The 26726-nt window shown below is 46.4% G+C and overlaps 2 protein-coding genes across 4 annotated transcripts; both read right to left on the bottom strand.

The window, feature by feature from the left end:
- Positions 1 to 216: 216 nt before the first annotated feature.
- abhd1 (abhydrolase domain containing 3) lies at positions 217 to 9464 on the bottom strand. Of its 2 annotated transcripts, NM_001087032.1 has the most exon segments (11): positions 217 to 723; positions 760 to 1039; positions 1482 to 1647; positions 1723 to 1771; positions 1851 to 2024; positions 2400 to 2512; positions 5498 to 5543; positions 5672 to 5854; positions 6446 to 6606; positions 8660 to 8810; positions 9431 to 9464. In NM_001087032.1, coding segments are annotated over 9 exon segments (1236 nt in total). In that variant the 5' UTR covers positions 8768 to 8810; positions 9431 to 9464; the 3' UTR covers positions 217 to 723; positions 760 to 803.
- A 1474-nt stretch (positions 9465 to 10938) lies between these two features.
- abhd1.S (abhydrolase domain containing 1 S homeolog) lies at positions 10939 to 21462 on the bottom strand. 2 transcript variants are annotated; one of them, NM_001096660.1, is given in 10 exon segments: positions 10939 to 11823; positions 16042 to 16207; positions 16683 to 16731; positions 17055 to 17228; positions 17635 to 17747; positions 17911 to 17956; positions 18434 to 18616; positions 19296 to 19456; positions 19924 to 20074; positions 21357 to 21381. In NM_001096660.1, coding segments are annotated over 9 exon segments (1185 nt in total). In that variant the 5' UTR covers positions 20032 to 20074; positions 21357 to 21381; the 3' UTR covers positions 10939 to 11638.
- Between the last annotated feature and the right edge of the window lie 5264 nt (positions 21463 to 26726).

Raw genomic sequence — 26726 nt, 5'->3', positions numbered from 1 at the left:
CCCAGTCCTGGATTCAGTGTGTGTGTTCTTTGTACGCTGGAGGTGCTGATCCAAAATGCAACCCCACAACTGCTGCAGAACTCAAACACCTAAATACACCTAAATACAGAATATTGATAGGAACCCACCCAGCACTCCCATCTTGCCTTATTGGGGGGTGGCTTTAACATCTCTGATTGGTCATTCAATTAGCCAAGAAATAGACCAATCACATGCTTCCGTTTCATTCCCTCTGATGTCTTTATTCCAAAGCAGATGTTTATGTGACACAGAATTGAGGAATGACCCACTCCATGAACAATGCAGGTTATTCACTCAACTGGATTTGAATATTAATTAGGGACAGGGGGTGCAGTGTCTGTGCCCCAATTATCATGAGTAAGGATGGAACACTTGCTTGGCCTTGCAGGACAGTAACTGTGGGTGCAGCATCATTCAGACATGGGGGGACCTTGCTTTATTCAGCACCCAAAGCTTTCTCCATTGATCATAATAATCACATATAGTAACTAATTAGTAGCAAGTGATAACTGATTACCTGTTTCAAAGTGTTTCTTTGTTGGTTGCCATGGGTTACTGCACCTGGGCAAACTTAGTGTGTTGTACATATGGGGGTTGAAGTATTGCAGTCTCAAGCCATAATGTATCCCTGCGCTTGGTCGTGTTTCTCAGTACAAGTAATTAGTTGTGTGGGGTATCGGGGCCGGGACCATCAAATGGACTCTGTACCCTAGAAAATGTCCACTCCCGCCAACCCTTAATATCTGCCCTTCTTTATATCTTCTAATATCCAATATGTCCTTCTATATCTTCCACTGGGGCTCTCTCTGCCAGTTGGGGGTCTTGGGATATTGATGGTTCTCTCCCAGGTTCAGCTCATCTCGATGGTCCAAAATGGCCCCAACAAACTGCTGAAAGACCCGGTCCATATATCGCTGGTGGGTGGGGAGAAGACCTTCCAGGAAGCCAATGTGCCCCCCATGGGCAGGAATGAGCAGAGCCACATGGGGATTGGACGAGGCTTTAGACACAGGAATGGCTGCAAAGAGAAGAACCATGAGGTGCAATTGGCTAAATGGGGAGGAAACAGTGGGGTTTTGGGGGTGCCTATCACTCAATGTTGCACTGTCCCACTAACCTCGAGTATATCCAGTGCATGTTCTACCTGGCACTTGTGTGTGAGGGGGGAGGGGTGCAGATCCAGTGATGTTGGAGTCAAAGTCCCTAATACACATCAGCACAACTCTGTATCTCACTGATACCGGCCCTACAGGGCCCCTACATGCACCGCCCAGTGACCTTTGTACCCAGAGCCGTCAGTGTGTTCATGTGTCGCTGGCAGTCCTGTTGCATGGCTACACACAGGAGATACATAGAGAGGCCAAGGCCAATGTATTTGCTGGGGAAAAGGTGCTGGTGTATATTGCAGCTTGTTCAACAGGCAGAGTTAGTACTTACTGGCTGACTAAATGGCAACATACCTGCACTGGGGGAGAACGGGTCATCTGCAGCATTGAGACAGAGAACAGGGGTCCGAATGTGGCTGAGTTTGAAATCAGGACTGGCCTGAGTGTAGTAGTCATCACAAGAGGGAAAGCCCCAAACCACTGAGGTGTAGCGCTCATCAAACTCCCTGATGGATCGGGACTGCAATAAAATAGTCATATAGGAGGTAGGTTGTGTACTCATGAGGAGCCCCATACAGTGTGAGCAGACACTTACCTGCAATATGTGATCCACATTTACTGCCTTCCCAATGACATGACGATGCCTACAAAAGAGACGCTTAACTTCAGTTTCCAGGAGGACAATATTGGAGAAGCGCATGGGCGGGACCCATAGATACTCACTGCTCAGTGGCTCTCCTCAGCGACTTGTTTAGCGAATAGTTGAAGAGAAGGTAGTTGAGTGGCTCCTCCAAAGACCGCGTGGACTCAAACACATTCCATGGAGTGGAGAAGCAGAGCGCGGCCCAAAGAGGAACTGATGAGCCCTGTGCAGCCAGATAGTTCAGGAGCATCATCCTGAGAGAAAGATGGAGGCATCAGGGGTGCAAAGTCAGATATGGGTCCTACCATCTCCACTTACGTTTCATGAGCTGAGGAATTACTAGTCAGACCCTTATTTACTTTATTCCGTCCTCTTAAGAAAAAAGTGAAACCATTAATTGTCTGCTAATCTTTCCACTCACCCATCACCAACTGGGTACCAGCTATAGGACTCAGAGAGGCAACTCTCCCTATGTGGGGAGGATGGTGACATTTTGGAGAGGCTTCCAGCAGAAGGTTTTATATTGGAGAACTAATTATTTATTAATATATAGCAGAAGGTCATGGGGGTTTCTGCTTTTCATTCATTGTGGTTGTGTCTATACAACATGGCTACAACTGAGTACTTACCCTCCCAGTGATACTCCGACAGCCAGCACTGGGGCATCAGGAAACTGTCTATGGACATGAGACACCACTGCACTCAGGTCATCAGTATTAGCTGCACAGAAGGTACGAGGGGTCTACAGAAAGGGTTATAGGAGGCAGCATATTTATATATCTGTCAATTTCCTCCAGTCTTCTAACCATCCTCTCTGTCCTTACCCTCCAGTCTTCTAACCGTCCTCTCTGCCCATACCCTCCAGTCTTCTAATTGTCATATCTGTCCTTACCCTCCAGTCTTCTAACCATCCTCTCTATCCATACCCTCCCATCTTCTAACTGTCCTTTCTGCCCATACCCTCCAGTCTTCTAACCGTCCTCTCTGACCATACCCTCCAGTCTTATAACCATGCTCTCTGTCCTTACCCTCCTGTCTTCTAACTGTCCTCTCTGCCCATACCCTCCAGTCTTTTAACCGTCATTTCTGTCCTTACCCTCCAGTCTTCTAACCATACTCTCTGTCCTTACCCTCCAGTCTTCTAACCATCCTCTCTGTCCTTACCCTCCCGTCTTCTAACTGTCCTCCCGTCTTCTAACTGTCCCCCCTCCCATACCCTCCAGTCTTTTAACCGTCATTTCTGTCCTTACCCTCCAGTCTTCTAACCATACTCTCTGTCCTTACCCTCCAGTCTTCTAACTCCTCTCTGTCCTTACCTCAGTCTTCTAATTCTGTCTTATAGTCTTCATCATCCCTCTCTGTCCTTACCCTCCAGTCTTCTAACCATCCTTCTGTCCTTACCCTCCAGTCTTCTAACCATCTCTCTGTCCTTACCCTCCAGTCTTCTAACCATCCTCTCTGTCCTTACCCTCCAGTCTTCTAACCATCCTCTCTGTCCTTACCCTCCAGTCTTCTAATCATCCTCTCTGTCCTTACCCTCTAGTCTTCTAACCATCCTCTCTGTCCTTACCCTCCAGTCTTCTAATAATCCTCTCTGTCCTTACCCTCCCGTCTTCTAACTGTCCTCTCTGCCCATACCCTCCAGTCTTTTAACCGTCATTTCTGTCCTTACCCTCCAGTCTTCTAACCATACTCTCTGTCCTTACCCTCCAGTCTTCTAACCATCCTCTCTGTCCTTACCCTCCAGTCTTCTAACCATCCTCTCTGTCCTTACCCTCCAGTCTTCTAACATCTCTCTCTGCCTTACCCTCCAGTCTTCTAACCATCTCTCTGTCCTTACCCTCCAGTCTTCTAACCATCTCTCTGTCCTTACCCTCCACAGTCTTCTCAACCATATCCTCTCTGTCCTTACCCTCCAGTCTTCTAACCATCCTCTCTGTCCTTACCCTCCAGTCTTCTAACCATCCTCTCTGTCCTTACCCTCTAGTCTTCTAACCATCCTCTCTGTCCTTACCCTCTAGTCTTCTAACCATCTTCTCTGCCCATACCCTCCAATCTTCTGACCGTCGTCTCTGTCCATACCCTCCAATCTTCTGACCGTCCTCTCTGTCCTTACCCTCCAGTCTTCTAACCATCCTCTCTGTCCTTACCCTCCAGTCTTCTAACCTCATTCTCTGTCCTTACCCTCCAGTCTTCTAACCTCCTCTCTGTCCTTACCCTCTAGTCTTCTAACCTCTTCTCTGTCCTACCCTCCAATCTTCTGACCGTCTCTCTGTCCATTACCCTCCAATCTTCTGACCGTCCTCTCTGTCCTTACCCTCCAGTCTTCTAACCATCCTCTCTGTCCTTACCCTCCAGTCTTCTAACCATCCTCTCTGTCCTTACCCTCCCGTCTTCTAACTGTCCTCTCTGCCCATACCCTCCAGTCTTCTAACCGTCTCTCTGCCTACCCTCCAGTCTTCTAACCGTCCTCTCTGTCCTTACCCTCCAGTCTTCTAACAGTCCTCTCTGTCCTTACCCTCCAGTCTTCTAACTGTCTATCTGCCATACCCTCCAGTCTTTAACCATCCTCTTCTGATCCTACCCTCCATCTTCTAACGTCCTTTTCTGCCCATACCCTCCAGTCTTCTAACCGTCCTCTCTGACCATACCCTCCAGTCTTATAACCATCCTCTCTGTCCTTACCCTCCAGTCTTCTAATAATCCTCTCTGTCCTTACCCTCCCGTCTTCTAACTGTCCTCTCTGCCCATACCCTCCAGTCTTTTAACCGTCATTTCTGTCCTTACCCTCCAGTCTTCTAACCATACTCTCTGTCCTTACCCTCCAGTCTTCTAACCATCCTCTCTGTCCTTACCCTCCAGTCTTCTAACCATCCTCTCTGTCCTTACCCTCCAGTCTTCTAATCATCCTCTCTGTCCTTACCCTCTAGTCTTCTAACCATCTTCTCTGCCCATACCCTCCAATCTTCTGACCGTCGTCTCTGTCCATACCCTCCAATATTCTGACCGTCCTCTCTGTCCTTACCCTCCAGTCTTCTAACCGTCCTCTCTGCCCATACCATCCAGTCTTCTAACCTCATTTCTGTCCTTACCCTCCAGTCTTCTAACCATCCTCTCTGTCCTTACCCTCTAGTCTTCTAACCATCTTCTCTGCCCATACCCTCCAATATTCTGACCGTCGTCTCTGTCCATACCCTCCAATCTTCTGACCATCCTCTCTGTCCTTACCCTCCAGTCTTCTAACCGTCCTCTCTGCCCATACCATCCAGTCTTCTAACCTCATTTCTGTCCTTACCCTCCAGTCTTCTAACCATCCTCTCTGTCCTTACCCTCTAGTCTTCTAACCATCTTCTCTGCCCATACCCTCCAATCTTCTGACCGTCGTCTCTGTCCATACCCTCCAATCTTCTGACCGTCCTCTCTGCCCATACCCTCCAGTCTTCTAACCGTCATTTCTGTCCTTACCCTCCAGTCTTCTAACCGTCATTTCTGTCCTTACCCTCCAATCTTCTGACCGTCCTCTCTGTCCTTACCCTCCAGTCTTCTGACCGTCATTTCTGTCCTTACCCTCCAGTCTTCTAACCATCTCTCTGACCTTACCCTCCAGTCTTCTGACCATCCTCTCTGTCCATACCCTTCAGTCTTATAACCATCCTCTCTGTTCATATCCACCAATCTTCTAGTGAATGACTGATGAATGAAGAATTGTTCTGTTTATATAACTCACCAGCAGCTCTTCTCCCCCAAAACCACGATTGTTAAACACGACAGATCTAGAAAGGGACAACGTGGGTGATGGGCATTAAGCTCAGAACAGAGGAAGAGGTTGAGTGAAGAGGAGGGCATTTGGGAGAGAATGTTTATAAAAGAGAGAGAGTGCAAAAGACAAGGTGTCCCTCACCGATATCCATCTCTGCTGGCCTGGTGCACTAAGTGCAGTATGTAACTCTGCCGACTGTTACCCGTTAAACCGGGCAAGAAGATGACCGTTGGCCGCAAGGAAGCGCCAGGGAATTGAGAGCTTTCGTTATTATCGACCCAGTCCAGAGAGATTTGCCCTCCATCTGTGGTTTTTAGGATTTCTCTGTTAGGACAAAACAAAAAGCCTCTATGACACCCACAGGTGCGTGGAATGAATTTGGATTAAATGTTAAATAAACCTAAAACTGAATATGGGTAAAAAGTGTGTATTTAATATACTGAACTTTCTGTGTCAGCCCAGAGATCCAGCAGCTTTATAACAGCAATGATCCAGGCCCCCAATTGCTCCCCATCTCCTAATCCTGTTAGAAGTCGATTGTGTGTCGGTGGCTCTGCACATGCTCAGGGGGCTCTGGGCTGATACTGAGACTCTGAGCTTAGGGGTCGGGGAAATCTCCAGGGCCACTGCTAAAGGAACATTGGGCTTGTACAGAACCCAATACACAAGGTGTAACATTTCTATAGCTCACCTTTTAGGGCGAGATGGGCCACAATGACTTATATACACTTACCTGATGGCACAACCAAAATGAAATGTGGCAGTCGGGGTTGAGATGGGAAGTTTGTTATAAGGGGTTTGGGAGGAGCAAGTAATATCCTAGTGAGGGGTCTTGTCCAAAGCCCAGAAAGTAAAAAGTTGGGCCAAATGTGCCAGACCCGTGGGTACCATACAAGTCTCCCCTGTGGAACTTACTTTCTATAGGAGACGGGAGGTTTGGATAGCAGGATCACTCGCAGGATTGTCTGGATCCTCCCTCCAAAGCACCACATGGTGGGTCGGAACTTTTCCTTTACTATGGGGCAATAACGCTCCAGGAATAGCTGGAATGGCAGGTCGGATACAAGGCGGGGCTTCTACGAGGAAACAAGAACATTGAAACACTTCCAAGAGTCCAGAGCCTCCATTCCTCATGATTTGCCTTGAGCTCTCCCAGCCCCCCTGCCAAAAGCCTCTCTGATACCCAAATACATCTCAATGAGAAGAAACACAAGAATGAAGGAGCCACCAGGCTGATCCGAGAGTCACAAATAAGAGAGAGATGGAGTTGGCAGAGGGCAAGAACTGGGCTCATTCATGAACATCAAATGATGTGACCCCACATATTCTGTCCCCCCATATACTGTACCCACATAAACCAAATAACTAGATCAATGGTGGTTTAAGATATTTGAAGCCAGATTACATGGTAAAGTCCATCAAGTCTAAATGAACCCCAGTGCCCATACACACACCCCTCCCTACTGTCACATAAATGATATATACCCATATCTATACTAACTATAGAGTTTAGTATCACAATAGCCTTTGTATTATGTCTGTCCAAGAAATCATCCAAGTCCCTCTTATAGTCATTAACTGAATCATCACCCGGCAGTGCATTCCCCAACCTCACTGTCCTCACTGTGATGAACCCCCTACTCTGTTCCTTTAAATGAAACTTCTTTTCCTCTAGTCTGAAGGGGAGGCCTCTGGTACGTGATTCTCTTTATGGGTAAAAAGGTCCCCTGCTATTTGTCTATAATGTCCTCTAATGTACTTGTAAAGTCTAATCATGTCCCCTCACAAGCGCCTTTTTTCCCCCAGAGAAAACAACCCCAACCTTGTCAGTCTCCCCTCATAATTTAACTCTTCCCTCCCTCTAACCAGTTTAGTTGCACTTAGTCTCTGCACTCTCTCCAGCTCATTTATATCCCTCTTAAGGACTGGAGTCCAAAACTGCCCCCATACTCCAGATGAGGCCTCACCAGGGACCTATAAAGAGACACAATTATGTTTCATCCCTTGAGTTAATGCCCTTTTTTATACAAGAACTTTATTTGCTTTAGTAGCCACAGAATGACACTGCCCAGAATTAGACAACTTGTTATCTACAAAGACCCCAAGATCCTTTTCATTTAAGGAAACTCCCAACACACTGCCATTTAGTGTAGAACTTGTATTTATATTATTTTTGCCAAAGTGCATAACCTGCATTTATCAACATTGAACCTCATTTTCCAGTTTGCTCCCCAGTTTTCCAGTTTAGACAAATCACTGTGCAAAGTGGCAGCATCCTGCATGGAACCTATAGTTCTGCACAATTTAGTCTCATCTGCACAAATAGAAACAGTACTTTCAATGGCCACCTCCAAGTCATTAATAAACAAGTTGAAAAGCAAGGGACCTAGTACAGAGCCCTGCGGTACTCCACTAACAACACTGGTCCAATTAGAAAATGTTCCATTTCCCACCACTCTTTGTAGTCTATCTTTTAGCCAGTTCTCTATCCAGGTACAAATACTATGTTCCAGGCCAACATTCCTTCATTTAACCAGTAACCTTCTGTGTGGCACTGTATCAAATGCTTTAGCAAAGTCTAAGTAAATCACATCCACTGCCATCCCAGAATCAAGGTTCCTGCTCACCTTCTCATAAAAGGCAATTAAATAAGTCTGGGAAGATCTATTACACATAAAACCATGTGTCAAAATGATGACTTACCCCACCCACTCTGCCTGATTGTCCCGCCTGCTCCGCCCACTTGCCCCACCTGCTCACTAGCTCGATGTAGGTATACTCCGAGGGGGATGGGAGAGGGCAGAGGGTGGTTTGCTGGGGAGAGAGGACTGCGACTGGGATGGGGGGCCGTTGGGGTTTTCTTAGTTGTGTAGATGAACAAAAAAATAACAGTTCAGAATCTCTGCTTTTTTTCTGCTCTCATCAACCAATTGAACCCCCTCTGATATTAAGGGCCCCACCCCTTCTTGCTTTATTCTCTTACTAAACGAAAGGAAGGAAACAGAAGCTTGGGGTGCACATAGACTGGTAAAATGGGTGAACTTCAGTTAATGGCACTGGATGAGATATGTGATGACATCAGTATTGGTGACTGTGCCAATGGTCAGATGAGTCACATGACAGACGTACCTTACAGATGTAGGAACGATAGAACCACACGTAGGCAGAAGCCACGCCCAGCAGGACGGGGGAGAGTGACAGGGTCCAATTTTGGATGGAGATTTGTTGCAGAGGCATAGTTGGCTCCTCCTCTAGGTGCTCAGGTGTATCAAATCAGATTCTAATGAACCAATAAGAAGAGGGAGCCCAGGTAAGTTACTTATATGAACATCATACAAACAAGTGGTTCTGGGAAGCTGAAATGATATTGTGATACTGGACCTGTATGTCTCAAACATATATCCAGATGCCCGACGCTCCCCCTGTATAACACACTGACACATACTGCTCCCCCTGTATAAAACACACACAACTCTTCTCCTGTATAACACACACAACTCTTCCCCCTGTATGACACACAGACACACCACTTCCCTTGTATAACACACCGATCCCCCCTGTATAACACACAGACACACACCACTCCCCCTGTATAACACACACCGCTCCCCCTGTACAATACACTGCTCCCCCTGTATATATATATATATCTTTGTTCATATAATGCTACTGTATATACAGTAATGTACAGTTAAAATTTTTAAACAAATAAAATATACAGAGCTTAAGCAACAATTTATACGAGACACAAAAGGTCCCTGAGCCGCAGAGCTTTCACTCTAAAGTGAATAACATAATATACAGCACACACACAATTGCCCCTGTATAAATGTATAAGACCTTCAGGGAGACCTCTCCTACAACTCCCGGCACCCTCTTATATACATATATATACAGTACCCCCTTGGTAAATCTTAGCTCTGTGCTCTCCGGCTGAATGTCACTCACGACTTCCTCTGTACAAGTGGGTGAAAGGTGCCTTTAAGGAAGCCCCTCCTTTTTCCAAGGAGCAGAGCAGCCATCTTTCTTTTGGGAAAATGTATTAACCCTGTGGTACACAGAGGAAAATGTGTTGTGTGTGTCAGGTTCCCAATAGAGCCGAGTGCTGAATGGGTGACTGACATATCAGTAAATCAGTCCCTTAATATTTAATCAATAATAATAAAGCTATAAAAGCTGAATATAAAGGGGAAGTTCATCCTGACATTGTACAATGTATTTGCAGAGATTTTGCATTTGACTTGTTTTTATGAATGAAGTTGTGCTGCTCCCCAACCTGGAATTCAGACCCTGGTGTTTAGGGTGACAGAGGCTTCACGTTCCATGTGAGTAGCATTTGGGTGGGCTCCATGTCTGCCCCTCGCACCCATCATTGAGTCCTTGTGCCATTCATTAGTGGGGTTCAGTAACTAACACTGGGGGCACAAGGAGACTCTCAATTCAACAGCTGCTCTGCCCATTGGGAAATACAAGTCCCTTTGGCTGTTACACCTACAAGTACTGAATGGCAATGAAATGGGGCGCAATTGTACCCCCTGTCCCTCCCACGGGCTCCCCCTTCCCTTACAGCCAAACCGATGCCCTTATTTACCCGCCACTCAATTTACCCCCGGGGCAGCAGCGCTACAGCTTTAAGGCTTTGGGGTAAGTAGGAATCAGCTTTGCTTTATTCAGTAGATTTGCTCCGGGTTGGACAGACAGCACCTCAGTTATGGACCCCTATTTGGGCTGGGACTGGCCCATTGCTGTCACTGCTTAATTCTATAATTGGGGTTGCACGTGGGGGGCTGCTGCTTCTGTATTGGGGTACTGTAAGTAATAAATCACTGGTAACACAATATCTAGGAGGCATGTACTGCAATGTACTGGGGGTTCTCCCCGTGGATCAGTTGTAGCGGCGCATACATTAAACAGAGTCAAGGAAGGGCCGGATGCCTTTTTAGAAGGGGTTATAGAAGTTGTGGGAGGTCCTTTCTCCTCATTGGGACACATTGGAGAAGTCACTTTGTGCCGTTGCCTAGGGAACTCGGGCACATCACTTGCACATTAATGGTCTTTATTCAACCTCGTCTGCTATGTCCCATGTAAGAACTGCAGTTACGGGGGGTCCCTTGGGGGGAAACTGTGAAAAACAATTCAAAACATAATGAGATTTTGTGGCTCTTGAGCACAAGGCCGGTGAGTCTGACCCAAGGAAAATGCTGATCACTGTGTTGGGGGACCCCCTCTGGGCTTAACTATTGTCTTTACTTAGTTCGCCTTCTCTTGGACTCCCTAATAATAGCATTTTGCCCCCTAACGCCCACCTCCCTCCCATTATCCGCCAGTCTGTGTGTCAGAGCTCCGCCCACTGCGACTGTTTCCGGCCCACACTGAGCGGCAAAGCAAATCAGACACTGGGGCAAATGTTTAACACTGGCAATTCCTTTATTAGAAACGAATAGAGATATTAATTGTGCACTTACACCCCAACTGGCCCTAACTGCCCCCCCAGAGGTGACAGTTATTTGAGGGGCAATTCCTCCCACTGACACTACAGACATGCTGCAACTTTCCCTTTCTTCTTACCCATCATCCCCTTCTTCAATGGCACCTGGAATTAGCATGGCAGCAGCCAGTTATTTTGCTATTTAGACTGTTAGCTCTTGGGTGCGGAGTTATTTCTATAATTCTAGGACAATACAAATAAACTGAGTCAAGTCTCACACAATCCCTGCAGGGGGCGCAATGGGGCGCAAACATTTCCGCTTGATCTCTGTCCAATCAGGTTTCAGAGGGAACCTTTCACCTTCCCAGGGATCAAGTAGAAATGAGGACGAAATCTCTCAGAACTTGAGTCTGGACCTATCAATCACTCCAGGGGCCCAAAGGGGTAAAGAGGGGCTGCCCCCCCCACATCCCATGATATCCCCTCTGCAGGGGGTTTGTTGATAGGACCATTGGGTTCCATGAAGGAGCAGAACCTGGAGACTCGGTGGCACAAAGTTTAATATTCCCGCAGTGCGGGCCCTTGGCTTCTGCTCTTCCTGGGGCCCCTGAATGGAGTGAATCTGCCCCCTGAGTTACTTAGAGGTTGTTTCTCTGCAATTGCCGTATAAATGACACCCATTAACTCTCTCTCATCTTCAGCTCCTCCCACTGCTTCAAAACTGCCACCACAAACTGTCGGAAGACCCGGTCCATGTAACGCTGGTGGTTTGGGATCAGATCTTCCAGAAAACCAATGTGTCCCCCATGGGTGGTGATTAGCAGAGCAACACAGGGATTGGCCGACACCTCAGCCAATGGAATTGCTGCAATAGGGGGAAGAGCAGGAGGCAGATTTATAGTATAATAGTTACAACATTGATACAAGCACAGTGAAAGCAGTTGTATTTTACTATAACAGGGAGAGATGTGTCTATAGTAACAGTGGGACAATAGTCTCTGGGAAGGGAGTGTGACTGTGGGATAGCAGGTATAGTAGGGAGAGATGGTGTCTATAGTAACAGTGGGATAATAGTCTCTGGGAAGGGAGTGTGACTGTGGGATAGCAGGTATAGTAGGGAGAGATGTGTCTATAGTAACAGTGGATAATAGTCTCTGGGAAGGGAGTGTGACTGTGGGATAGCAGGTATAGTAGGGAGAGATGGTGTCTATAGTAACAGTGGATAATAGTCTCTGGGAAGGGAGTGTGACTGTGGGATAGCAGGTATAGTAGGGAGAGATGGTGTCTATAGTAACAGTGGATAATAGTCTCTGGGAAGGGAGTATGACTGTGGGATAGCAGGTATAGTAGGGAGAGATGGTGTCTATAGTAACAGTGGATAATAGTCTCTGGGAAGGGAGTGTGACTGTGGGATAGCAGGTATAGTAGGGAGAGATGGTGTCTATAGTAACAGTGGATAATAGTCTCTGGGAAGGGAGTGTGACTGTGGGATAGCAGGTATAGTAGGGAGAGATGTGTCTATAGTAACAGTGGATAATAGTCTCTGGGAAGGGACTGTGACTGTGAGATAGCAGGTATAGTAGGGAGAGATGGTGCCTATAGTAACAGTGGATAATAGTCTCTGGGAAGGGAGTGTGACTGTGGGATAGCAGGTATAGTAGGGAGAGATGGTGTCTATAGTAACAGTGGATAATAGTCTCTGGGAAGGGAGTGTGACTGTGGGATAGCAGGTATAGTAGGGAGAGATGGTGTCTATAGTAACAGTGGATAATAGTCTCTGGAAGGGAGTGTGACTGTGGGATAGCAGGTATAGTAGGGAGAGATGTGTCTATAGTAACAGTGGATAATAGTCTCTGGGAAGGGAGTGTGACTGTGGATAGCAGGTATAGTAGGAGAGATGTGCTATAGTAACAGTGGATAATAGTCTCTGGGAAGGGAGTGTGACTGTGGGATAGCAGGTATAGTAGGGAGAGATGTGCTATAGTAACAGTGGATAATAGTCTCTGGGAAGGGAGTGTGACTGTGGGATACAGGTATAGTAGGGAGAGATGGTGCTATAGTAACAGTGGATAAAGTCTCTGGGAAGGGAGTGTGACTGTGGGATAGCAGGTATAGTAGGGAGAGATGGTGCTATAGTAACAGTGGATAAAAGTCTCTGGGAAGGGAGTGTGACTGTGGGATAGCAGGTATAGTAGGGAGAGATGGTGCTATAGTAACAGTGGATAAAGTCTCTGGGAAGGGAGTGTGACTGTGGGATAGCAGGTATAGTAGGGAGAGATGGTGTCTATAGTAACAGTGGATAATAGTCTCTGGGAAGGGAGTGTGACTGGGGATAGCAGGTATAGTAGGAGAGATGTGTCTATAGTAACAGTGGATATAGTCTCTGGAAGGGAGTGTGACTGTGGATAGCAGGTATAGTAGGAGAGATGGTCTATAGTAACAGTGGATAATAGTCTCTGGGAAGGGAGTGTGACTGTGGATACAGGTATAGTAGGGAGAATGGTGCCTATAGTAACAGTGGATAATAGTCCTGAAGGGAGTGTGATGTGGATAGCAGTATAGTAGGGAGAGAGGTGCTATAGTAACAGTGGATAATAGTCTCTGGGAAGGTGTGACTGTGGGATAGCAGGTATAGTAGGAGAGATGGTGTCTATAGTAACAGTGGATAATAGTCTCTGGAAGGAGTGTGACTGTGGGATAGCAGGTATAGTAGGGAGAGATGTGCTATAGTAACAGTGGATAATAGTCTCTGGGAAGGGAGTGTGACTGTGGGATAGCAGGTATAGTAGGGAGAGATGTGCCTATAGTAACAGTGGATAATAGTCTCTGGAAGGGAGTGTGACTGTGGGATACAGGTATAGTAGGGAGAGATGTGCCTATAGTAACAGTGGATAATAGTCCTGGGAAGGGAGTGGACTGGGGATAGCGGTATAGTAGGGAGAGATGTGTCTATAGTAACAGTGGATATAGTCTCTGGAAGGGAGTGTGACTGTGGGATAGCAGGTATAGTAGGGAGAGATGGTCCTATAGTAACAGTGGATAATAGTCTCTGGGAAGGGAGTGTGACTGTGGGATAGCAGGTATAGTAGGGAGAGATGGTGCCTATAGTAACAGTGGATAATAGTCTCTGGGAAGGGAGTGTGACTGTGGGATAGCAGGTATAGTAGGGAGAGATGGTGCTATAGTAACAGTGGATAATAGTCTCTGGGAAGGGAGTGTGACTGTGGGATAGCAGGTATAGTAGGGAGAGATGGTGTCTATAGTAACAGTGGATAATAGTCTCTGGGAAGGGAGTGTGACTGTGGGATAGCAGGTATAGTAGGGAGAGATGGTGCCTATAGTAACAGTGGATAATAGTCTCTGGGAAGGGAGTGTGACTGTGGGATAGCAGGTATAGTAGGGAGAGATGTGTCTATAGTAACAGTGGATAATAGTCTCTGGGAAGGGAGTGTGACTGTGGGATAGCAGGTATAGTAGGGAGAGATGGTGCCTATAGTAACAGTGGGATAATAGTCTCTGGGAAGGGAGTGTGACTGTGGGATAGCAGGTATAGTAGGGAGAGATGGTGTCTATAGTAACAGTGGATAATAGTCTCTGGGAAGGGAGTGTGACTGTGGGATAGCAGGTATAGTAGGGAGAGATGGTGTCTATAGTAACAGTGGATAATAGTCTCTGGGAAGGGAGTGTGACTGTGGGATAGCAGGTATAGTAGGGAGAGATGGTGCCTATAGTAACAGTGGATAATAGTCTCTGGGAAGGGAGTGTGACTGTGGGATAGCAGGTATAGTAGGGAGAGATGGTGTCTATAGTAACAGTGGATAATAGTCTCTGGGAAGGGAGTGTGACTGTGGGATAACAGGTATAGTAGGGAGAGATGGTGTCTATAGTAACAGTGGGATAATAGTCTCTGGGAAGGGAGTGTGACTGTGGGATACAGGTATAGTAGGGAGAGATGGTGCCTATAGTAACAGTGGGATAATAGTCTCTGGGAAGGGAGTGTGACTGTGGGATAGCAGGTATAGTAGGGAGAGATGGTGTCTATAGTAACAGTGGATAATAGTCTCTGGGAAGGGAGTGTGACTGTGGGATAGCAGGTATAGTAGGGAGAGATGTGTCTATAGTAACAGTGGATAATAGTCTCTGGGAAGGGAGTGTGACTGTGGGATAAGCAGGTATAGTAGGGAGAGATGGTGCCTATAGTAACAGTGGGATAATAGTCTCTGGGAAGGGAGTGTGACTGTGGGATAGCAGGTATAGTAGGGAGAGATGGTGTCTATAGTAACAGTGGATAATAGTCTCTGGGAAGGGAGTGTGACTGTGGGATAGCAGGTATAGTAGGGAGAGATGGTGTCTATAGTAACAGTGGATAATAGTCTCTGGGAAGGGAGTGTGACTGTGGGATAGCAGGTATAGTAGGGAGAGATGGTGTCTATAGTAACAGTGGATAATAGTCTCTGGGAAGGGAGTGTGACTGTGGGATAGCAGGTATAGTAGGGAGAATGTGTCTATAGTAACAGTGGATAATAGTCTCTGGGAAGGGAGTGTGACTGTGGGATAGCAGGTATAGTAGGGAGAGATGGTGCCTATAGTAACAGTGGATAATAGTCTCTGGGAAGGGAGTGTGACTGTGGATAGCAGGTATAGTAGGGAGAGATGGTGCCTATAGTAACAGTGGATAATAGTCTCTGGGAAGGGAGTGTGACTGTGGGATAGCAGGTATAGTAGGGAGAGATGGTGCCTATAGTAACAGTGGACAATAGTCTCTGGGAAGGGAGTGTGACTGTGGGATAGCAGGTATAGTAGGGAGTAGAGCGATGGGGATATAGTAACAGTAGGAATAGTAGAAATAGTCCAAGTACAGTGCAAGTTGCAGTTCTAGACATAACAATAATAAATGAAATGAATGAAAGGGAAAGTTTTACTGTGATGTGAACTAATTACAGGCAATTATCACAACTATATGACTTATCAATGGAAATACAGGGGCAGTTATAGCTGGTGCCTCCTGTTCTCTGCTGCCCCCTGGTGTTGCACATAAATACCCCATTATAGGAAAACAGGGTCCAGTCCAGAAGGAACTCACCATTGCTGGGGGAGAAGGGATCGTCCAGTGAGCAGAGACAGAGCACAGGGGTCCGAATCTCCCCGAGTCGATGGTCTGGACTTGCTTTATGATAATATTCATCACAGGACTGGTAGTCGTAGGCGGGTGCGGTGTAGCGCTCATCGTATTCCCTGAGAGTCTGCGCCTGGATTGGGAGATGGGGGGAGGGCAGAGTTAGAGGAAACAGCTGAGAATTAAAAGAATAATCCCATGATCCTGTGGGGGTGAGTATATAAGTAATAGGAGCAAGCAGGATACTCAGTGTAGTATCAGCCTTGCAAAAGTCTCCATTGTTCCATGTGTGACTGCAACTTCCTTTATCTGCAGCCCTGGGTCCCCCATAATCCTAGAAGAAGCCAACAATGGCCATTGCCTGGCAGAACTGGAGATGTGTCCGTATGTAAACTACTCCTAATAAAAAGAACCAGGGGTCACAGCACCCCCAGGGATCCTTATAGACAGCACCATCCTGACCCACAGGAACCCCCAGAAGATCCTTTAACGCTTTCCCCCACCCATTGGAGGGCAATGGAAGTGGGAACGAGCCCAGGAGATGGAGGAGCAGAAGTGAGACATGTTGCAGTTTCTCCATTTAAAGGGGAAATGTGGAGACCCCTCACCTCAAGGACATGATCTACATCCACCTTCTGGGAAATGACCGAGCAATATCTGTAAGGAGAGAACACGCTGAGCCACCAACAAGAGAACTGGAAGGAGCACCCAGTAAGGGCAAGATGCATTATATATTGGTGGGACCAAAAAGCAACAGTGTCAAATGAAGGAAAATGTAAAATCATGGAATTTTGAACTGAGATTTCATTGTATTTCTGTTTTGCTGGAATTATTTTTAACTTTCAGTTTCCTTTCAGGTAGTAACACTACAGACATATTGGGAGAGTATAGACCAGAAACACTGAGAGCCCCGTTTACAAGATATCATTAAGAAACCGCCCTTTGGTTAATTATCCCCTGACGAAGACAAGGGCACCTACCTCCTCATTGTCTTCTTTACCCCCTGAATGATGGTCTTGTGGAGCAGCCAATGATTGAGGGGTTCTGACAGAGACACATCTGACTGAAACAAGTTCCACAGAGGAGACAAGGAGACGGCAGCTTGGAGATGGGAGGAGGCACCATAATCAGCCAAGTAATTGAGAAGGATCACCCTAAAAAAGGAAATATTAAATTATAAGTCTGGGGCCAAAGGGCATTTGGGTCTTAGTAGCAGGTATCACTCAATTCCTTGTAACCTTCCTATGGGGATTCTAAATCTATTGTTCATGATCCAAAATGGATCTATGGTGGGTCATCAAAACCCTCTAAATAGAGTGAAACTCCCCCCTAAACCAGTGCCTTGTAACCATTTTTTTTTATTTGGCAACCAGGATAAATATAGAGCTGCTCAGGTTGTCCTTATGGGTGGAAGGACCGTACTGGCTTTGAACTGACAAACTGAAAAGGAAGGTTGTGTATGGGTGAATGGCACATGAAGAGGTAAGAGTAGATGTTGATGCCCCATGATGGGACTGTGTCCATGACTCTCACACAGGCATTTCCCTCAGACTCACTTACGCTCCTAAGGATGAACCAACGGCCACCAGGGGAGCTTCAGGAAACATCCTCCTCAAATGACAAACCACCGTCCTCATGTCTAGGGTGTAGCCCACGCACAGGGTCTTTGGAGTCTGCAGGGATAGAAGAAAACCACCCAAGTTCTAGTGCTGCCAGGTCTGCAACCAGACCAGGCACAAGTGGGTTACAAGGAAGAGACATGAGTAGGAATGAACAGTGTTAGTAAGTGTAAGTGTTAGTAAGTGCGGAGCCGGGATGTAAGTGGGTGGGACTCACCAGGACTTGCTCTCCACCAAAGCCACGATTATTTATCACAACAGCTCTGCAGAGAGACAAACAGTTGAGTAACACAGGAAGGGGGTCTTTCAATTTAATACACCAATAACCTTTCCATATGCGCTTGTAAGTTTCCCTCCCACATATATTGTAAGCTCTATGGCACAGGGACCTCCTTTGCCTCCTAACACTTGGCGTTATTTAATATAATTATATGGACATAAACACAAGGAAGCCCTGAATTCACCTGCCATCTCACCTGTATCCTGCCTGCATATCACCTGTATCCAACCTCCATCTCACCTGTATCCTGCCTGCATCTCACCTGTATCCCACCTCCATCTCACCTGTATCCCACCTACATCTCACCTGTGTCCCGCCTCCATCTCTCCTGTATCCTGCCTGCATCCTATATATAGCCCGCCTCTATTTCACCTGTATCCTGCCTCCACATTACCTATATCCCTCCTCTATCTCTCCTGTATCCTGCCTGTATCTTACCTGTATCCCGCCTCCATCTCACCTGTATCCCGCCTCCATGGCCGTCTTCACAAGGTTCAGTATGTAGATTTTTTGGCTGTTGCCATTCAGACCAGGCAGAATAATAGCAATTGGACGAGTGGCCCCATCAGGGAACTGAGAGCTTTCCTCATTATCCTTCCAGTCAAGTGAGAGCTGCCCCCCATCCTCGGCCGCAATGACTTCACTAGGGGAACAAGTAGTAGCGTAAAATGTCCCCCCTATATCTACCCAAACCTACCCAACTCTCTCCATATGTACCCATTACTAATATAACAACCCTCTCCATATGTGCCCACCACTAATATAATAACAATTGCCCAAGGAACCCAAGACCATCTGGGTAATAGTCCTCTCTAATGTAGACAGTGTAACCTCTGCCAATACAAGGGTGCCCGAAGAGGACTGAGAGAGAATACAATTCTGTGTATGTAAACCCCCTTAGAGCCCCCCTGACTTGGATGATTCAGTTCGTTGGTCACTACTTCCCTGGCCTTGAAGGCAGAGCCACCTGATTGGCTATAAGAGCAGCTCTTTGTTTTTTTGTGCTGTGAAGAGATATCTCATTGCTCTCCCACCAGTAACTCCCTTTCACTCCCATAATGTTCCCATGTTCAAGACTATAAAAACCTGTGGTTTGTTTGTTCAAGGTTGAGACTTTTGCTGAGCTCAGAATCCACAAAACTTATGTCAAATAAACTTTGTCCTTCACCTCAAGTGTCTCCGGCCATCATGTAATCTCTCTCTATGAGAATTCTCAGACACAATTCAGCTTATTGCTCTGTGAATCCATGTCGATAGTCTCCCATTTTTTAACCATTGTTTAGTCTTGGCCCTCTGGGGGCAATATCATTGGAGTCACTTACTTTCTGTAGGACATGATGGGCTTGCGTACAAAGTGGATCCACAGTGCAGTCTGCATCCTCCCTTCAAAGCACCAGATGGTTGGGTAGAACTTCTCACTGGCAACTGGGCAATATCGCTCCAAGAGCAAGCGGAGAGTTTTGGAGGACACAATGGTGGGTTTCTGCAGCAAACAAACCCATGAGTCAACCTTTAACTTTTAACCTGATACCCCCCCCCACGCCCTAGAGTAAATTTCCTAATACCTCCATCTACAACTGAACTGAAGTGCGAGTTCAGACTTCCAGTTGCTTTCCCTACACATTAGATAACTGGTGGCCTTTGGTCAACTCTAGACATCAGGCAGATGAATGCGACAGTTGTGCAGCCAATCACACCCTTCCTATAAGTCCCAGTTGCCCAAGAAGCCAAATGTGGCCATGAGTCTGCAGTTAGTAGTATGCTCCTCACCACAACTAGTTGCACCAAATAGGGCAATACCTGATAACTTAGTCATCAATATACCCCCAGCCTAGACATCACATATACAGTCGTCTGTGTAACGACCCCATAAGAAATCATTAGAATTTTTCTGGTGCTTCAGAGCCACAAAGACCCATAACCCTCATATAAGAGACCATAGCCACCTACCTTACAGATACACATCCAGTAATAGCCCAGGAAGGCTGCTGTGACCCCCAGCAAGAAGGATGGAAGGGATGGGCTCCAACATCCAGTTGTACCTTCAGGGGTCTCCATAGTGTCTCATATAATTATTGAACTGAATGCCCCCACACGGATCCTGTCCCCAAAACACGTACATTTATTAACAGTGTGGCACAGTGACTCCAAAATTTCCCCCCAAAAAAACAAGAATCTGCAAGTGGCAATGAGCTATTGTAAAATATACAATATACATATATCCCTTTAAGTCTAAAATGGGATTAGGATTCAGGAAACATATGGAATGTCTTATGGGAAGGCTGGGGGAGGTGTATCTCACAGGTTTTGAATATATCCCTGGACAAAGAGCAGTTTTCTCTCTCTCACACTGGACACACACACACACACAGACACACAATTCAGACATACACATAATATTTATACAACATATTGATACATACATATATTTTTGTATTATTTTGGTAGGCTGTCAATAGAGCATTTGACTGGCTAAATATCTGATCATTTGTAAGTATCTTCTGTAACACATTTTTACACATTAAATATACTTAAATATCACCTTGGTGAGTGGTGTTTGTTGACCATAGAACTTATACAAATGATTTAAAAAGACTGTATTTCCAACAGCTATTGATGGTGATTCCTCCCTCTCCTTACTGGGAAGCAAACAGGGGTGTCCGTTGCCTTATCCCAGCTATAAATAAGGATTTAGGGAATATTTTGTCCCGTATAGACAGGGGAGGGGCTCTGTTTTTTTCTTCTTTTCTATTTGACCCCTCACGGACTATCCGTCTATAATGTCCTGTCAGTAACCTTATGTGTGTTAAAAGTGTGTCAGAAGTCCAAGTAAATCACATCCACTGCCATCCCAGAGGCAAAGTTCCTGCTCACCTTCCCATAGAAGGCAATTATCTGGCAATATCTGTTACACGTAAAGCAGCAGGGCTGAAACTCAAAATCGTATCCCTCAATACCCCGTCTAAAACCTTTCCTAACACTAAGACTAACCAAGACTAACCAGCCTATAGTTATGAGGCTGAGAACGAAATCCCTTTATGAATAGCTTCACCACATTAGAAATTTGCCTCTCAGCAGAAAGCCCAGATCAGCCTCCCTTTCCCACACTGGGCTTTCAGTTTCCAAAAATAACTGATCCCCCAGCCCAGTATTGTCAGTGGCAGTCGGTGCAGCAGAGTGAGGAAGAGGCTCCTCTCCAGAGAATTCCACAGTCTCTGCTTCTCTGAATCCCATTCCCAAACTTCCTCTCGGCCAGTTCCTCCTCCCTGGGGCTTCTGTTCTAACTCTGCACCCACTAAGCACCCGCAATCCAAACCACATAATATAACCCTCTGCCCCCTTCCATATAATGTCACCCCCCCCGTATAACCTGCCCCAGGTACCTGCACTTCTGATACCCCCAGCGGCATGAAAACTTCTCATTGACTGTCCCCCCCCATTAGGAACCATATGAGAAGGAATGTTGCCTGTAGCTCCACCCACACAATCAGCCCTGCCCCCCACTCCTACAATGGGACAGGCTCATAAAAGGGAAATAACATGAAAATCCATCATCTTAATAAGTAAATATTAAATCATAAAAACACATGATTCTGCCTCTGTGGATATAACTCTGACTTCTATTTAACTCTGTAGCTTCCACATTCACTTCTAATCTTCCACATAGCACATTAATCTTAACCAAGGATCAGATATATAGAAACATTAGGGTGTCACCCTGCTATAGTTCCAGGGGTACCCAGGGTACAAATAAGCACTCCCCCCAAATCTCCCCCTAACTGACCTTCAGACTGGGCCCCCTTAGCTCATAACAAGGTTACAGATATATAGAAACATTGGGGTGTCACCCTGCTATAGTTCCAGGGGTACCCAGGGTACAAATAAGCACTCACCCCAAATCTCCCCTAACTGACCTTCAGACTGGGCCCCTTAGCTCATAACAAGTTACAGATATATAGAAACATTGGGGTGTCACCCTGCTATAGTTCCAGGGGTACCAGGGTACAAATAAACACTCACCCCAAATCTCCCCTAACTGACCTTCAGACTGGGCCCCCTTAGCTCATAACAAGGTTACAGATATATAGAACATTGGGGTGTCACCCTGCTATAGTTCAGGGGTACCCAGGGTACAAATAAGCACTTCACCCCAAATCTCCCCCTAACTGACCTTCAGACTGGGCCCCTTAGCTCATAACAAGGTTACAGATATATAGAAACATTGGGTGTCACCCTGCTATAGTTCCAGGGGTACCCAGGGTACAAATAAACACTCACCCCAAATCTCCCCCTAACTGACCTTCAGACTGGGCCCCCTTAGCTCATAACAAGGTTACAGATATATAGAAACATTGGGGTGTCACCCTGCTATAGTTCCAGGGGTACCCAGGGTACAAATAAGCACTCACCCCAAATCTCCCCCTAACTGACCTTCAGACTGGGCCCCTTAGCTCATAACAAGGTTACAGATATATAGAAAACATTGGGGTAACAGTCACCCTGCTATAGTTCCAGGGTACCCAGGGTACAAATAAGCACTCACCCCAAATCTCCCCCTAACTGACCTTCAGACTGGGCCCCCTTAGCTCATAACAAGGTTACAGATATATAGAAACATTGGGGTGTCACCCTGCTATTGTTCCAGGGGTACCCAGGGTACAAATAAACACTCACCCCAAATCTCCCCTAACTGATCTTCAGACTGGGCCCCTTAGCTCATAAACAAGGTTACAGATATATAGAAACATTGGGGTGTCACCCTGCTATAGTTCCAGGGGTACCCAGGGTACAAATAAACACTCACCCCAAATCTCCCCCTAACTGACCTTCAGACTGGGCCCCCTTAGCTCATAACAAGGTTACAGATATATAGAAACATTGGGTGTCACCCTGCTATAGTTCCAGGGGTACCAGGGTACAAATAAGCACTCACCCCAAATCTCCCCTAACTGACCTTCAGACTGGGCCCCTTAGCTCATACAAGGTTACAGATATATAGAAACATTGGGGTAACAGTCACCCTGCTATAGTTCCAGGGGTACCCAGGGTACAAATAAGCACTCACCCCAAATCTCCCCTAACTGACCTTCAGACTGGGCCCCTTAGCTCATAACAAGGTTACAGATATATAGAAACAATTGGGGTGTCACCCTGCTATTGTTCCAGGGGTACCCAGGGTACAAATAAACACTCACCCAAATCTCCCCTAACTGATCTTCAGACTGGCCCCCTTAGCTCATAACAAGGTTACAGATATATAGAAACATTGGGTGTCACCCTGCTATAGTTCCAGGGTACCCAGGGTACAAATAAGCACTCACCCCAAATCTCCCCCTAACTGACCTTCAGACTGGCCCCTTAGCTCATAACAAGGTTACAGATATATAGAAACATTGGGGTGTCACCCTGCTATAGTTCCAGGGTACCCAGGGTACAAATAAACACTCACCCCAAATCTCCCCCTAACTGACCTTCAGACTGGCCCCCTTAGCTCATAACAAGGTTACAGATAATATAAAACATTGGGGTGTCACCCTGCTATAGTTCCAGGGGTACCCAGGGTACAAATAAGCACTCACCCCAAATCTCCCCTAACTGACCTTCAGACTGGGCCCCTTAGCTCATAACAAGGTTACAGATATATAGAAACATTGGGGTAACAGTCACCCTGCTATAGTTCCAGGGGTACCCAGGGTACAAATAAGCACTCACCCCAAATCTCCCCCTAACTGACCTTCAGACTGGGCCCCCTTAGCTCATAACAAGGTTACAGATATATAGAAACATTGGGGTGTCACCCTGCTATTGTTCCAGGGGTACCCAGGGTACAAATAAACACTCACCCCAAATCTCCCCCTAACTGATCTTCAGACTGGGCCCCCTTAGCTCATAACAAGGTTACAGATATATAGAAACATTGGGGTGTCACCCTGCTATAGTTCCAGGGGTACCCAGGGTACAAATAAACAAACAGTTGAGGGCAGAGGTGGGACAGGAAGTTGTCATTACTTGTGCGGCAGCAGGAGAAACCTGATTGGAGGAGAGAGAATTTTCTGGACACAGAACAGAATTCAGAGTTGGAATAAAACCAGTCACCTCTGAGGGTCCCTGTGGGGTCTCATTATTATACAGATTCACATTCATTTTACACCCACATATCAGTTCTACTGTAGCGCAGCAATGGTTCCCCCAAGTGATACCCCAAACTTCCAGCAACAAATATCATTCAGCAGAATTCTGTATAACTCCCAGCAGGTCACATATAATTCAGTGGGAGGAGCCGGCAGGTCACATATAATTCAGTGGGAGGAGCCAGCAGGTCACCTATAGTTCAGTGCAGAGGCCACACCCCCTTCCTTCCCACTCAGCCAATCATTAGGCTGTTACTGGCAATTTAAAGGAAAACTCATTGTGTTTCTATTGCTGTCACTATAAATAATCAGATTCCACCAATGAGGATTGAGCAATACAGCCCCCAGTGTTACTGACATTGTAATTGGTCATTGGGGGACCAGCCCCAGGTTTCTTTGCACAGGACCCTGACGTGTTGGTGGGGCTCACCTCTGGGGGCTCATAGTCCAGAATTGGTTCTGTGCAGAACTGGGGAGCAATGTGTCTGTGGGGGGCTTGGGGTAGAGGGGCAAACGCTGAGATATAAAAGGACATGTGGTTTGGCTGTGACACTGTATTTGCACTTTGTTCCCACAATTCCCCCATTTCCGGTGTAGAAAGGACACAGAACAGTACCAGCCCCCACCCCAATAAAACTCCATAGATAACAGACCGGTTTGTACCAGGGGGTCTGGCAAAATCCCTCCCTCAATAAACACAAAGTTGAGTTGGTCTGTGAAGTGGGGGTTGTTACGGGGGTGCAGGTGTAGCGCCAGGCTGGGGGCATCTTCTGACTCTGGGGAGCAGGACACCCCACCTTGGCACCTCCTTGGAATCGACTCGGGCTGCGGCAGGAACACTCCCTCCATCAGTTTGGATTTCTTTACCTCCCGCAGGATTGTTTATACCTGGACTCCCTTCAGCTTATTCTGTGGACTTACCCAAAGGAACTGTTCCCCTTAGGGTTCAAGCACACGGGCAGATTCGGGGAGATTTAGTTGCCTGGCGACTAATCGCCTCTTCTGTGGGGCAACAATCACCCTGAACTGCCTTCCCCCTGCTTTCCCCCTGTTATAATGAGAAAACGCCAGCGGCAATGCACTCGCGGTGCTTCGATTTCCGAAGGTGCCTCATGTGGAAACTTCGGGCGACTTCAGAAATCGAAGCACCGCGAGTGCATTGCCGCTGGCGGTTTCTCATTATAGCAGGGGGAAAGCAGGGGGAAGGCAGTTCAGGGTGATTGTCGCCCCACAGAAGAGGCGATTAGTTGCCAGGCAACTAAATCTCCCCCAATTTGCCCGTGTGCTTTAACCCTTACCCTTGGAATTGCCCAAACTCCCTGACCTTGTGTTATTGTGTCTGTATCTTGGGCACTGGGTAAGGATGACTTTGGGGTTGGAAACCTGTGGACTGACATCAGGGGAAGCTTTATATTATACATTTCTTTATATAGTGAATAAAGTAGCCCCTCTTGTAAAATATAAGGATATTATAAGTTACCGAGGAGTTTCATGACCATATAAAAGTACGAGGCCGAAGGCCGAGTTATACAGTTCATGGAACTCCGAGGTAACTTCTAATATCCTCATATTTACAACTGGGGTACTTTATTTATTATAATACACACGTTTCAGTGAGTCATGTGACAGAAATGACATCAGAACTCACCGTTTATAACTGATGACATCAGAACTCACCATTTATAAGGATATAATTTACAGGATATTCATGGCTTTTGTGTATTATATAGATATATTATACATTTCTTTATATAGATATATTATACATTTCTTTATATAGATATATTATACATTTCTTTATATAGATATATTATACATTTCTTTATATAGATATATTATAGATTTCTGCCCGGGGAGTGGGAATCTCACGTGCTGCTACTGTTGTGTCCCTGATCTCTGCTTTTTATATGTGTAATAAAGCCCCTGTGTAACCCCTATTCCCAGATTATGGTTTGTCCCTGTTTTGTGCCAGTCTCAGATACGTCACACGTTTGGTGACATAAGGGGGGGGGGGCAATGTTGCAATATTTATAATGGAGATCTAATGGTGCAGGGGTACAGCCTGTCCTTACACACTGAGGAGGAATATAGGGGTGCTGGGGTACAGTCTGGCACTACTACATTCCTCCTCCTTAGTCTATAAGGTCAGGCTGTACCTCTGTCTCTGTATCCAGATTCTCACTCCCTTCAGCATCTCCCACCTGCTGCCGCCACCTGCAGGCTGACTGTGGTACTGCACTCAATGCTGTAGCTGCAGATTGCTGGGAGCAGCCTCGGGGTCACCGACCCATTGTCACCAAACAGAGGCCTCCAACGGCAAAATAATTGTCAGAGGTCTGAGGATTTCTACTGGGAATATTTAGGGAATACATATTGGGACGTTTCTTAGAATGATATGTTCTTTCTTTCAGCAGCATATTATTTCTGGGTTTACTTGTCCATTACCAGCTTTCAGAGATTGATGAGAAGCAGATACATGAAGGGTAAATTCCCCAAAACAATGAAAGGGAAAGAATTAAAATCTTGTGATATAAATCCCATGGCTCCTGGACTACAGCAGAGGGGCCCCAGAGGGACACACATGGGATCAGCCACTTTGTATCATGGAAACATCTGCCAATT

Source organism: Xenopus laevis, chromosome 5S (assembly GCF_017654675.1).
Source record: "Xenopus laevis strain J_2021 chromosome 5S, Xenopus_laevis_v10.1, whole genome shotgun sequence".
In the NCBI taxonomy this organism is placed as follows: Eukaryota; Metazoa; Chordata; class Amphibia; order Anura; family Pipidae; genus Xenopus; species Xenopus laevis.
Note: the sequence above shows the minus strand (reverse complement) of the source record. Positions and strands in the feature narration are given on the sequence as shown.

Bases quoted from the DNA above. Each gene is read 5' to 3' on its own strand.
- abhd1 (XM_041563908.1), bottom strand. From the start codon at position 8,767: ATGCCTCTGCAACAAATCTCCATCCAAAATTGGACCCTGTCACTCTCC. The intron at 5,855-6,445 runs GTAAGTTCCACA...TTGTCCTAACAG, and splicing joins CCTCCCGTCTCCTATAGAAA to AGAAATCCTAAAAACCACAG. The intron at 2,513-5,497 runs GTGAGTTATATA...CCCTTTCTGTAG, and splicing joins TTGGGGGAGAAGAGCTGCTG to ACCCCTCGTACCTTCTGTGC.
- abhd1.S (XM_041564066.1), bottom strand. From the start codon at position 20,031: ATGGAGACCCCTGAAGGTACAACTGGATGTTGGAGCCCATCCCTTCCA. The intron at 17,957-18,433 runs GTGAGATGGAGG...GTCTCTCTGCAG, and splicing joins GCCATGGAGGCGGGATACAG to AGCTGTTGTGATAAATAATC. The intron at 17,229-17,634 runs GTAAGTGAGTCT...TTCCTTTTTTAG, and splicing joins GTTGGTTCATCCTTAGGAGC to GGTGATCCTTCTCAATTACT.